This window comes from Schistocerca nitens, chromosome 12 (genome assembly GCF_023898315.1).
Source record: "Schistocerca nitens isolate TAMUIC-IGC-003100 chromosome 12, iqSchNite1.1, whole genome shotgun sequence".
Lineage (NCBI taxonomy): Eukaryota > Metazoa > Arthropoda > Insecta > Orthoptera > Acrididae > Schistocerca > Schistocerca nitens.
In genome coordinates this window covers 29545257-29560102 of record NC_064625.1, presented here as the reverse complement: position 1 = coordinate 29560102, position 14846 = coordinate 29545257, and the positions used below count along the sequence as shown (strand labels likewise).

The 14846-nt window shown below is 46.5% G+C and overlaps 1 protein-coding gene across 1 annotated transcript in view; it reads left to right on the top strand.

Annotated features, from left to right (window-relative positions):
• LOC126215126 (corticotropin-releasing factor-binding protein) overlaps positions 1–14846 on the top strand; it is a 1136034-nt gene that overhangs the window by 1074396 nt on the left and 46792 nt on the right. The window contains exon 6 of the mRNA XM_049941787.1: positions 11021–11265. Within this exon, the coding sequence (XP_049797744.1) occupies positions 11021–11265 (245 nt within the window). The remainder of the gene's footprint in view (positions 1–11020; positions 11266–14846) is intronic.

The window sequence follows — 14846 nt, the reverse complement described above, 5'->3', positions numbered from 1 at the left end:
AAGTTTAAGAAAAACCATAGGACCAAAATTTCAAGACAATAAGATTATATACATCAAAAATGAAACACACTACAAGAAAATTGAAAAACTTTTAGATACTATGCGAAAAAGGAGGATAAATTTTTATGGTCATATTCTCAGAATGAATTCCAACAGATTAACTAAACAAATCTTTGACTTCTTCCGTAACCGCAAAACGAAACCCAACTGGTTTAAAGAAACTGAGAAAGACCTAGTAGAATTAGAGATTTCAGAAAATTCAATTATTGATCGAACAGCTAAATTAATTACTAAAGATGAAAACATAAGGTTCCAACACAAATCTACACAAAAGTCCAAACCCTTCATCTCGGAAGAAGAGAGGAGAAGAAAATCAGAAAGAATGAAGAAATACTGGGCCCTAAGAAAAGAACAACACAAAAAGGAATGATTGATCCAGCATACCCCAAAGAGGGTGAAACGAAAGAAGAAGAGGAAGAAGAAGAAGAAGAAGAATGTAGTGGAATTACTTTAGGTGATCCTGAGTAAGTTAGATCAGAAAGTGAAGCACTGTAAGTAGGAGATGAGTTTTGCTATTTGGACGGCAAAATAAGTAATGGCCGATGTAGAAAGGGTACAAAATATATACTGGCAGTATTTATTTGTCTATTTATTCCTCTGAATTACAGTCTATTACCTGAAAAGCTAAAATTTGCCATACAAATCACACTTTCTTGTATAATAATAAATCTAGATAATAACTGTTCATTCCTGATACTTAATTTTTTAATACTACACTATTTATAGTACTACAAAACTACAATAAAACAGTTAACCAGTTCGCGAACTACTAATACTACTGTTTGCACTAAAGAATTTTTTTAATTTCTAATTTTTAGTTTTATTTGCATTTAATCTGTAGATGTTTGTTTCCGCTACTGGATCAGCCCTCATACTACCCCGGTCAACAGCCATAGTCTGCCGAATTCCTTGGGCGTCGGACAGACATAGGCAGAATTTCTACACTCATGCTCATAAATTAAGGATAATGCTGATACATGGTGGAACAACGCTCTGGTGGGCGATTTGCGGTTTTAAATCACCTCGGGGTATGACCATGCAGTGAATTTGACCTGCGGTCGTCGCACGGTGGCGCTGGCAGCAGTCCACGTACGCAGAGGTGTATTGGTACATGTCAGAGACGGTGCAGCGAGTAAGTGTGCAGACGTTTTCAGAAATGCTATTGGTGACTGGGTGTTGAAAATGGCTCAAAAAACACATATTGATGACGTTATGAGGGGTAGAATACTAGGGCCACTGGAGGCTGGTCAAACACAGCAGATCGTAGCAAGGGCCCTCCGTGTGCCACAAAGTGTGATCTCAGGGTTATAGCAACGATTCCAGGAGAGAGGAAACGTGTCCAGGCGCTACAGTACTGGAAGTCCACAGTGTACAACACCACAAGAAGACCAATATCTCACCATCAGTGCCCGCAGACGGCCACGGAGTACTGCATGTAGCCTTGCTCGGGACCTTACTGCAGCCACTGGAACAGTTGTCTCCAGACACACAGTCTACAGACGATTGAACAGACATGGTTTATTCGCCCAGAGACGCGCAAGATATCCACTGACCCCTGGTCGCAGGAGAGCTCGTAAAGCCTGGTGTCAAGAACACAGTACATGGTCATTGGAACAGTGGTCCGAGGTTATGTTCACGGACGAGTCCAGGTATAGTCAGAACAGTGATTCTCGACGGGTTCTCATCTGGCGTGAACCAGGAACCAGACACCAACCCCTTAATGTCCTTGAAAGGGACCTATATGGAGGTTGTGGTTTGATGGTGTGGGGTGCGATTATGATTGGTGCACGTACACCCCTGCATGTCTTGTAGGCGCAGCTAGTTCTAAGTTCTAGGATACTGATGATCTCTGATGTTAAGTCCCATAGTGCTAAGAGCCATTTTTGAACAATATTGTAGCTCATAGTAATTGTTGAAAGTAACGACCGCCAGTCTCAATGCTTACGTGGCAATGGTGCATGAAGTTCTACGGCACTCTCTCAAAGATCACATGCACCTCGGATCCTAGCAAGCAGATCTTCATCCGTTTCTACAGGGGTTGCATGCACCAACGTCTTTATGTAGTTCCAGAGGAAAAATTCCAGAGGCGCGTGATCAGGCAGTCGCATTGGCCATGTGACACGGCCTCCACTTCCAATCCAATAATGTTCAGGAGCTCGCGGACATAATCATCGAAGTATGCTTGTGCACCGTCATGTTGAAACCACACCCTTTCACGGAAACAAGGGGTAGAGTGTCAAAGAACTGTGGAAGTACATCTCACAGGAACACTAGGTAACACGGACCTGTAAAACGAGGAGGCAGCAAATGAAGTCCTGTTACGATGGTCTTGGACAAGGTCCACCCGTGCATTGACAAAGAATCATTACTGGTGTCCACCGATGTGATTGACCTGGGGATTGTCGTCACTCGAGACATGGCTGTCGCGGTTGTTGAAGACACCATCAAGGCCAAATGATGCCTCATCTATGAACAGTAAACAAGCATGAAGTTCGGTACTACAGTACCGTGGTGTATAATCCACTGACAGAGGTTAACGTGGGGCTGAAGCACCGTTGGTACCAGTGCTTGCATACGTTCTCTACGCCAGAGATGAACCTATATTTCTTCAGTTCTTTACACACTCTATCCTTCAAAAATGAGCGTTTTATGGGCAAGTTGATAGGTGCTTATGTGGTTGGCTACACGATCCAGTACCATCTCCGAAAGTCTGGTGTTTGGACATGTCTTTGGCAGAAACCTTGGCCAGCTCTCTGTGGCGTGAACGATCCCGTCTCTCGTTAAATTGGTATCCACGGAGATAAACTACTTCCTATTAACTTGCCATCTGTTGGCAATGTTCTGTAAACCCGTGCTCCTTTACAGGCACTACATCCTGCCGCATCATGCATGAAAAGCATGTCTGCCAACTCCCATGACGACTTACGTTCCATCTTTGACTACGAATGGCTCTGAGCACTATGGGACTCAACTTCTGAGGTCATTAGTCCCCTAGAACTTAGAACTAGTTAAACCTAACTAACCTAAGGACATCACAAACATCCATGCCCGAGGCAGGATTCGAACCTGCGACCGTAGCGGCCTTGCGGTTCCAGACTGCAGCGCCTCTAACCGCACGACCACTTCGGCCGGCTTTGACTACGCATCTCCCACTGAACACAGAACTAAATCTCACAGGGACACGTCACAGGCTGTCTCACGCAATGGAGGACTGACACCAGGGATAGTGGTGTGCGTGCGGCTCAGGTTAACGCGCCGGTGCGATGCGTGCTGTTGCCACATGACACGCGCGCTATGGGCTAAGTTGTGTACGGTATGTCTGTTTGGTGGTCAGAGATTTAACCTGCTTGTCACCTGCCGTCTGTTCCAGTGTAAAACAGACACCCGGTACATTTGTGAAAGTGTGGAAGTACTGCATGCACCATTGCAATACTAGGTCTGTTCAATAAACTACTGGCCATTAAAATTGCTACACCAAGAAGAAATGCAGATGATAAACGGGTATTCCTTGCAGAAATACATTATACTAGAACTGACATGTGATTACATTTTCACACAATTTCGGTGTATAGATCCTGAGAAATCAGTACCCAGAACAACCACCTCTGGCCGTAATAACGATCTTTATACGCCTGGGCATTGATCAAACAGAGCTTCGATGGCGTGTACAGGTACAGCTGCTCATGCACCTTCAACACGATATCACAGTTCATCAAGAGTAGTGACTGGCGTATTGTGACGAGCCAGTTACTCGGCCACCATTGACCACACGTTTTCAGTTGGTGAGAGATCTTGAGAATGTGCTGGCGAGGGCAGCAGTCGAACATTTTCTGTATCCAGAAAGGTCTGTACAGGACCTGCAACATGCGGTCGTGCATTATCCTGCTGAAATGTAGGATTTCGCAGGAATCGAATGGAGGGCAGAGCTACGGGTCTTAACACATCTTAAACGTAACGTCCACTGTTCAAAGTGCCGTCAATGCGAACAAGAGGTGACCAAGACGGGTAACCAATGGCACCCCACACCATCACACCGGGTGATACGCCAGTAAGGCGATGACGAGTACACGCTTCCAATGTGCGTTCACCGTGATGTCGCCAAACACGGATGCGACCATCATGATGCTGTAAACAGAATCTGGATTCATCCGAAAAAATGACGTTCTGCCAATCGTGCACGCAGGTTCGTCGTTGAGTACACCATAGCAGGCGCTCCTGTCTGTGATGCAGCGTCAAGGGTAACCGCAGCCACGGTCCCCAAGCTGATAGTCCATGCTGCTGCAAACGTCGTCGAACTGTTCGTGCAGATGGTTGTTGTCTTGCAAACGTCCCCATCTGCTGACTCAGGGATCGAGACGTGGCTGCACGATCCGTTACAGCCATGCGGATAAGATGCCTGTCATGTCGACTGCTAGTGATACGAGGCCGTTGGGATCCAGCACAGCGTTCCGTATTACCCTCCTGAACCCACCGATTCCATATTCTGCTAACAGTCATTGGATCTCGACCAACGCGAGCAGCAATGTCGCGAAACGATAAACCGCAGTCGCGACGGGCTACAATCCGACCTTTATCAAAGTCGAAAACGTGATTGTACGCATTTCTCCTCCTTACACGAGGCATCACAACAACGTTTCACCAGGCAACGCCGGTCAACTGCTGTTTGTGTATGAGAAATCGGTAGGAAACTTTCCTCATGCCAGCACGTTGTAGGTGTAGCTACCGGCGCCAACCTTGTGTGAATGCTCTGAAAAGTTAATCATTTGCATATCACAGCATTTTCTTCCTGTCGGTTAAATTTCGCTTCTGTAGCACGTCATCTTTGTGGTGTAGCGATTTTAATGGCCAGTAGTGTAAATTCCGCAACTGTGTGAAACTTTTTCTACACTTACGTTTTACGTATTGCTCATGGTCTCCTTCAAGATTCCTCCAATGCAGTTTCCAGTTTCGGAAGCAGTCTTGGTACGCCTCTTGCTGCATCGCACGAAGCGCCGTCTGCGAATTTTCTTTTATGTCATCGTTGTCGATCTTCGTCCTTTCAACAGGGTTTCCAGGTGTGAAAATAAAAAAATAACCGCAGGGACTAGGGGATGAGGGAACACAGTGCTTTTGTGCAATAGCCATGCACCAACGGCGATGAATGTGCGGCTGCGTTCTCCTGATGCAAGAGCCATGAATTGCCTCACCATAATTCAGGCCGTTTGCTTATACCATTTTCTCGCAGGTATCGCAATACGTCCCGATAGTAGCATCGATTTTACGAGGGTAATCCCAAAAGTAAGTTCTATTTTGTTTATAAGTACATAGACCTGTTTATTTCTACAATGGTTTACATCAGTTTACAGCTTGAAAATTTAGCTATTTTTCGACATAATCACCATTTCTGTCGATCCATTTTTGAAGACGCTGTGTCACTTTTTGTATGCCCATGTCATACCAGCTCGCCGCCATTCTGTTCAGAAAGTTATGAAACTCTTCTTTCGCCTCGTCGTCGGAGCTGAATCGCTTTCCGGCCAAATGTTCTTTTAACCTAGGGAACAGGTGATAGTCACTGGGCGCCAAGTCAGGACTATAGGGTGGGTGGGTGATAACGTTCCACTGAAACTGTTGCAGGAGGGCAACGGTTTGCCGAGCGATGTGTGGGTGAGCGTTGTCATGGAGAATGTGTACGGCCTTGCTCAACATTCCTCTTCTCCGGTTCTGAATTACCCGTTTGAGTTTTTTCAGAGTCTCACAGTACATGTCAGCGTTAATTGTGGTCCCAGTGGGCATAAAGTCGACCAACAATACCCCTTTCCGATCCCAAAAAACTGTTGTCATTACATTACCGGCAGACTGTGTTCGTTTGAATTTCCGCGGCTTTGGCGAAGAAGGATATCGTCACTAGCGCGATTGTTGCTTGGTCTCAGGTCTAAATTGGTATGCCCAGGTTTTGTCTCCCGTGACAATTGAGTCCAGAAAGTTGTCCTGCTCGGCTGCAAGGCGGTGAAGAAATGCGCGGGAGGCATCAACTCGTTGCCGCATGTGATCCTCAGTCAGCATGCTTGGCACCCATCTTGCGCACACCTACCGACAGTTCAATGTTTCCGTTCAAATTCTGTGAGTGGTGCTTCGGGAAACCTCAGGAACCAACATGCAGAGATCATCCAGGGTGAGCCGCCGATCTTCACGCGTGCTTTGCTCCACCTTCAACACAGTCTACTCAGAAATTGGCGGACTGCCTTTCCTTTGTTCGTCGTGAATTTCGGTCCGACAGGCTGCAAACTCTCTACACCACTTACGAACATTTTTTACATCCATGCACGACCCACCATACACTTCCGTCAATTGGCGATGCATTTCAATCGGCGCAGTGCCCTTTGCGTTCAAGAACCGAATAACTGCGCGCAATTCTCACTTGGCGTTAACATCCAACGGGAGTCCCATTCTCAATGGCTGACAAGCCAAGACTGAGCGCCTCAGCGCGGCGTGCGCATGTTTTCACACAGCGCGTGAACCACTATTCATAACAGTGTGACCAACTGCCACACAAACAGAGTTCTGTACTTATAAAAAAAATAGAAGACCTGACTTTTGGGATTACCCTGTGGCACGAATTCATGATGAAATAATCCTTCGAATTTCAGTATGGCTTTGACATTTGACCTGACCTGACGAGGTTCTTTTGGTCTTTGAGAACCTTTGCCGACCCATTACGAAGACTGAACCTTGGTCTTATTATTACGGACGATTCTCTTAAGGAACATCTCGTTCTCATTTGCACGGTCCAAAAGCTCTTCACAAATTGCGAGGCGAAGGTCTTTCTGTTCTTGTCTAATGAGCCGTAGGAAAAACTTGACGGCAACACGATCCATTCCAAGGTGCTGTGTCAGAATTTCACGACACGATCCAACTGAAATGTTAAATTCTTCTGCAATATCTCGGACACTCACTCTTCGATTGGCAAGCACAATTTCGTCGATGTTCGTGACATGAAGGTAGGTGTCGAGGGGCGTTCAGAATAAGGGTCATCTTCCGTCCTGCCACTTTTAAACCGCGTGAACCATTCGTAACACTGAGAATAGCTTAAGCATTAATCACCGTAGGCTACCTGCATTAGTTGTGTGTCTCTGTAAAAAATTGAATGCAGACACGTTGCTGTTGTAACTCTGCCATCTCGAAATTCGCAAACTGTCCGACACAGCGTTCTACTTAATACAGCACTGAACAATAACAGACATACAACAGTGAAACTTCCAGCTGTTACACGTTAAATTCAGGGATGCAAATCGCGTTTCGCTCCAACACACTACTGGCGCCAAATTGCGAATGTTCCGGAATTTTTTGAACAGACCTCGTACATGCACTGACACCGGCGGTCGTCGCTTTGAACACTTACATTGTTGTTACGTAGTGTAGAAAAAACTGGTTCAAATGGCTTTAAGCACTATGGGACTTAACATCTGAGGTAATCAGTCCCCTAGACTTAGATCTAAGTAAATCTAACTAACCTAAGGACATGACACACATCCATGCCCGAGGCAGAATTCGAACCCGCGACCGTAGCAGCCGCGTGGAAGCGCCTAGAACCGCTCGGCCACAGCGGCCGGCTGTTACGTAGTGTACAGTGTTCGAGCGAGGTGTCACAGTGGTTAGACACTGGACTCGCATTCGAGAGGACGACGGTTCAATCCCGCGTCCGGCCATCCTGACTTAGGTTTTCCGTGATTTTCCTAAATCGCTCCAGGCAAATGCCGGGATGGTTCCTTTGAAAGGGCACGGCCGACTTCCTTCCCCATCCATCCCTAATCCGATGAGACCGACGACCTCGCTGTCTGGTCTCCTTCCCCAAACAACCCAACCCAACTCAACCATTGGTTCCCTGTCTCAATACACGAGGGTTACCCAGAAAGTAATGCACCGCAAAAAACAGAGGAAGTACAGCGCATACGAAAGTTTATCGACACTCGTTCTTGCCACACATCCTGCTCTCGCATGGTACATGGAAAGGGAAGGATAATAATTATGTCAGAAGCATCTTGCGCCCCACTTCGTATGGAGGCTTGCAGAGTGTAGAGGTAGATGTAGACACTAAATACACGTGGGTTAGCAATTGATGTGTACGTGTAAGTCATTTGTGCCAGTAACTGTGTAACAATAAAAGTTCTAGTACTGGAGGAGGAGGAGTTAAGAGGATACGTTTTTAACTTTCCCTTCTGAAATTAATTTTTCCTATATGTAGGCGTTTAGTTGGTTGTCTGTCAGAATTCAAGCCTTCAGGTTCGGGGTTCAGTCCACAGTTCCTCCTACATCCTCTTGGCACGTGATTTCTGTCACGTTTGGCAATGTTATGTATATTGGAAGAAAGGCAAATTGCAACGAGGCTCGAAGTACACTATAGGTCCTCCTGCAACTGGCTGAGTATGTGAGCGTCAGTAGAACCGTGCCCAGTAAAGGGCCGTGTGCTCCTACTAGTCTTCGTGTTGCTGGCAGCTTTACCTTTACCTCTGAGGTTTATTACATAAGTGACGAAAGTTTCATCATCTGCATTATTCAGTCCTGTCTGAAACGGAATCAGTTTTACTGATCAGTAATGAGTGTCGTTTCTGAGTTTGACAATTTTTTATATCTTCATCTGCATACATACTCTGCAAGCCACCGTACGGTGCGTGGCGGAGTGTACCTGTAGCATTGCTAGTCAATTCCTTTGCTGTTCTAGTCACAAACAGAGCGAGAGAAATATTGTCTATATGCCTCCATATGAGCACCAACTTCTTGTTTCTTACCTTCGTGGTCCTTATGCAAAATCTACGTTGGCGGCAGTAGAATCGTTCGGCAGTCTGCTTCAAATGCCGGCTCTCTAAATTTTCTCAATAGCGTTTCTCGAAAAGAACGTCGCCTTCCCTAGAGGGATTCCTATCTGAGTTCCTGAAGCATTTCTGTAACACTTAACGCGTTGTTCGAACCTGTCGGTAACAAATCTAGCAGCCCGCCCCTGAATTGGTTCAATGTTTTCCATTAATCCAGCCTGGTGAGAATCCCAAACACTCGAGCAGCATACAAGAATAGGTCGCACTAGTGTTCTACATGCAGTCACCTTCATGGATGTACTAAACTTTTCTATGATTCTCCCGACAAAGTGAAGTCAAGCATTCGCCTTTCCTACTACCAAACTCATGAGCTCGTTTTAATTATGAATGTTATAATTAGTCTGGAATTTTTATTATGTATTTACAACACAGAAGGTTTTGTTTCCATCGTACACCTTGTCCACTAAAAATGGCTGAAAGTGGAATCCAGAAACCAACTGATAGTTGGCAAACAAATGCATGTTCCTCAATAAATATAGCAGAGATGGAACACGAATAGGGGCAAGCCGGCGCTGGGGAACCGTAGTCGTGAGCGAGGACCGCGAAGATCGTCACTGAACGCTACTGCGCAAAGAAACCTTTCGTTCTCGAGGATGCCACCGTATAGACCGGCATGCGGAGGACCTACCTTCAATTCCCTGTACTGCCGGAGGTTTTTCGTTGGTGGAAGGGCTGGAAGGGAAACCCCTCAGCCTCGTGATGCTACTTGAGGGGCAATCAGCGCCTCGTAGGACTGTACTATATGCTCTTCATGAAAACATTCTGAATAATACAGGGTTATTACAAATGATTGAAGCGATTTCACAGCTCTACAATAACTTTATTATTTGAGCTATTTTCACAATGCTTTGCACACACATACAAAAACTCAAAAAGTTTTTTTAGGCATTCACAAATGTTCGATATGTGCCCCTTTAGTGATTCGGCAGACATCAAGCCGATAATCAAGTTCCTCCCACACTCGGCGCTCACTGCACGCCGACCCATTGATTTCCCCTTACAGAGGCATCCAGAAGCTTTAAACTGCGCATACCATCGCCGAATGGAGTTAGCAGTTGGTGGATCTTTGTTGAACTTCGTCCTGAAGTGTCGTTGCACTGTTATGACTGACTGATGTGAGTGCATTTCAAGCACGACATACGCTTTCTCGGCTCCTGTCGCCATTTTGTCTCACTGCGCTCTCGAGCGCTCTGGCGGCAGAAACCTGAAGTGCGGCTTCAGCCGAACAAAACTTTGTTTTTCTACGTATCTGTAGTGTGTCGTGACCATATGTCAATGAATGGAGCTACAGTGAATTTATGAAATCGCTTCAATCATTTGTGATTACGACGGTTGCCCAGAAAGTAATGCACCGCCTTTTTTTCTCAGCCGAAAACAATGCTACGATCGCGGAAAGTTACGTACGTATTATTTGAAGTCTCCTGAGTTAGCGCGCCAAGTTTCCATCACTCCCGGCAGATAGCGTAGGTGAAGGGCAGTTTCAAAATGGCGTCTGTAGGTGATGTACAGTACAAGCGACGTGCCGTCACTGAATTGCCCACTGTAGAGAAAGAAACTGTGGGGAATATTCACAAACGCTTGTGCAAACTCTATGGAGCATGTGCTGTCGACAGAGGTACAGTTAGTCGCTGGGCACGGAGGGTGAGGTTGGGAAGGCGGTTCGGCGGAGCTCCACGATTTGCAGCAGTCGGGGAGACCATCCACGGCTGTCACACCTGACATGTTACATCGAGCTTCCACTTGTTTAGGCCATTCGTGGAAGACATTTTGACGACAGTGAATCACTGGCTCCGCCACCAGGACAAGGATTTGTACCGGCAGGGCACACACGTCCTTGTTTCGCGCTGGAGGAAGGCCAGAGAACGGGATGGAGATTACGTGGAAAAATAGGGAGTGAAGATAAAACACCATTCTTTCGTGTGTGTAATTCCCGTTACGTACAATATAGAATTGTTCGAGAAACAAATGCGGTGCATTACTTTCTGGGCAACCCTCTAATGTGTTATGGACCTAACACCACCTATTACAGTTTGACCCAAAAAGTTTGCAGTGTACCGTGGTCTGGCCCCTGAGACACGCCCCCCTACCTGTTGCTCTCGTGCTGCCTGCAGCGTGCAACATCCTGCTGGAGGGCGTGTCCGACGTGTACACGCTGCGCAACTACGGCCGGCGGGTGAACTGCACGCTCAGCACGCTGTTCCCCGCCTCGCTCAAGGTGCTCTCCCTCAGCGTGGGGCTGGCCGGCGCCGGCAACAAGAGGAGCGACCTCGCAGCCGCCTCCGGGGGCGCCGCGCCGCCCCCGCCGCTGGGGGCGGGCTCCGGCCTGCTCGAGATAGAGACCGGCACCATACACAGGGTGAGTCGCGACGACATTCATACCAGTCTCAATACACTGTACAGTGCGTCGGTAAACCGAGGAGCGAGCAGCACTCGCGATGGGGAAAGTGGCCTACCTGCTGAGAATCAGCTTCGCGTCTAGAGGGCAGTCCAGCTTGTGGTGATTCACGAAGGTTTTGTTCGTGTGTGGTTTCCTTGCATAGGTTAAATTCTATACTTACTTCCATATATTGTTAACATACAATGAAGCGCCAAAGAAAAGCACGCGTATTCAAAAGTAGTGCAGGCAGAGTACGGGGCTGCGGTAGGCAAAGCCTATACAGGGTGGTTCATTCATCGTGACCGGGCCAAATATCTCACGAAATAAGCGTCAAACGAAAAAAACTACAAAGAACGAAACTATTCTAGCTTGAAGAAGGAAACCAGATGGCGCTATTGGTTGGCCGGCTAGATTGCGCTGCCATAGGTCAAACGGATATCAACTGCGTTTTTTTAAAAATAGGAACCCCCATTTTTATTACATATTCGTGTAGTGCGTAAAGAAATATGAATGTTTTAGTTGGACCACTTTTATCGCTTTGTGATAGATGGCGCTGTAATAGTCACAAACGTATAAGTACGTGGTATCACGTAACATTCCGCCAGTGCGGACGGGATTTGCTTCGTGATTCATTACCCGTGTTAAAATGGACCCTTTACCAATTCCCGAAAAGGTCCATATCGTGTTGGTGTATGGCTATTGTGATCAACTTGCCCAACGGGCGTGTGCTATGTATGCTGCTCGGTATCCTGGACGACATCATCCACGTGTCCGGACCGTTCGCCGGATAGTTACGTTATTTGAGGAAATAGAAAGTGTTCAGCCACATGTGAAACGTCAACCACGACCTGCAACAAATGATAATGCCCAAGTAGGTGTTTTATCTCCTGTCGAGGATAATCCGCACATCAGTAGCAGACAAATTGCGCGAGAATCGGGAATCTCAAAAACGTCGGTGCTGAGAATGCTACATCAACATCGATTGCACCCGTACCATATTTCTATGCACCAGAAATTGCATGGCGACGACTTTGAACGTCGTGTACAGTTCTGCCACTGCGCACATGAGAAATTACGGGACGATGACAGATTTTTTGCACGCGTTCTATTTGGCGACGAAGCATCATTCACCAACAGCGGTAACGTAAACCGGCATAATACGCACTATTGGGCAACGGAAAATCCACGATGGCTGCGACAAGTGGAACACCAGCGACCTTGGCAGGTTAATGTATGGTGCGGCAATATGGGAGGAAGGATAATTGGCCCCCATTTTATCGATGGCAATCTAAATGGTGCAATGTATGCTTATTTCCTACGTAATGTTCTACCGATGTTACTACAATATATTTCACTGCTTGACAGAATGGCGATATATTTCCAACATGATGGATGTCCGGCACATAGCTCGCGTGCGGTTGAAGCGGTATTGAATAGCATATTTCATGACAGGTGGATTGGTCGCCTAAGCACCATACCATGGCCCGCACGTTCACCGGATCTGACGTCCCCGGATTTCTTTCTGTGGGGAAAGTTGAACGATATTTCCTATCGTGATCCACCGACAACGCCTGACAACATGCATCAGCCCATTGTCAGCGCATGAGCGAACATTACGGAAAGCGAACTACTCGCTGTTGAGAGGAATGTCGTTACACGTATTGCCAAACGCATTGAGGTTGACGGACATAATTTTGAGCATTTATTGCATTAATGAGATATTTACAGGTAATCACGCTGTAACAGCATGCGTTCTCAGAAATGGTAAGTTCACGAAGGTACATGTGTCACATTGGAACAACCGAAATTAAATGTTCAAACGTACCTACGTTGTGTATTTTATTTTAAAAAACCTACCTGTTACCAACTGTTCGTCTAAAATCACAAAGCGAAAAAGTGGTCCAATTAAAACATTCATGTTTCTTTACGTACTACACTAATATGTAATAAAAAATGGAGGTTCCTATTTTTAAAAAAACGCAGTTGATATCCGTTTGACCTATGGCAGCCCCATCTAGCGTTCTTTGTAGTTTTTTCGTTTGACGTTTATTTCTCGAGATATTTGGCCCGATCAATGAACCACCCTGTATAAGACGAGTGTCTGGCGCAGTTGTTACGTCGGTTACCGCTGCTACAATCCAGGTTATCGAGATATGAAAGTGTTGTTATAGTCGGCGCACGAGCGATGGGACACAGCATGTCTGAGGTAGCGATGAAGTGGGAATTTTACGTTCAACCATTTCACAAGTGTACCGTGAATATCACAAATCCGCTAAAACATCAAATCTCCGACATCGCTGCAGCCGGGAAAATATCCTGCAAGAACGGGACCAACAACGATTGAAGACACTCGTTCAACGTGACAGACGTGCAACCCTTCCACAAACTGCTGCAGATTTCAATGTTGGGCCATTCAACGAAACATCGATACGCGCTTTCGGAGCCGAAGGCCCACTCGTGTACCCTTGATGACTGCACGGCATAGTGTTTTACGCCTCGCCTGGCCCGTCAACACCGACATTGGACTGTTGATGACTGGAAACATGTTGCTTGATCGGACGAGTCTCATTTCAAATTGTATCGAGCGAATGGACGTCGACGGGAATGAAGACAACCTCATGAATCCATAGATCCTGATTGTCAACAGGGGACTGTTCAAGCTGGTGGAGGCTCTGTGATGGCGTGGGGTGTGTGCAATTGGAGTGGTATTGGACCTCTGATACGTCTAGATACGACTCTGACAGGTGACACGTACGTAAGCATCCGGTCTGATCACCTGCATCCATTCGTACCAATGGTGCATTCCGACAGACCTGGACAATTCCAGCAGGACAGTGGGACACCCCACACGTCCAGAATTGCGACAGAGTGGCGCAAGGAACACTCTTCGAGGTTAAAGACTTCCCGCTGGCCACCACTCTCCCCAGACATGAACATTATTGAGCATATCTGGCACGCCGTGCAACGTGCTGTTCAGAAGAGATTTCCACAGCCGTGCAGGATTCATGGCGCCAGTTCCCTCCTGTACTACTTCAGACATTAGCCGAGTCCATGCCACGTCGTGTTGCGGCACTTAGGTGTGTTCTCGGGGGCCTACACGATATTAGGCAGGTGTACCAGTTTCTTTGGCTCTTCATTGTATAAAGCTTATGTTGACATCGAAATATTTAAATCTCAATGCAGCCCAATAGAACTACGTGAAAATTTAATTTCGAACGGAGATATGTGACGCTCACGCTACCCTATGCGTAGTCCCGATTAGCTGGTACATTAAACAATTCGCCTGCGAGGAAGCAGTATATGTCGACAGAATGTACGAGTGCTATCTGACTGGGAAACAAAATGAGTCAGATTAAAATGTCGGCCCTGCATTTTTAGCTTTGCTCTTGCCGACAGTCACTGTACCAGAATTGATATTGTAATTACACACCAAATGAACATAAAATTAACGCATCTGATGAAACGGCTTGAAAATTTACAAAATTGCACTTTACTGAAATCTTGTACAAGTATCAAACCTCTTCACTGGCGTGCTGTTATTTTCACAAGCACACTGTGAC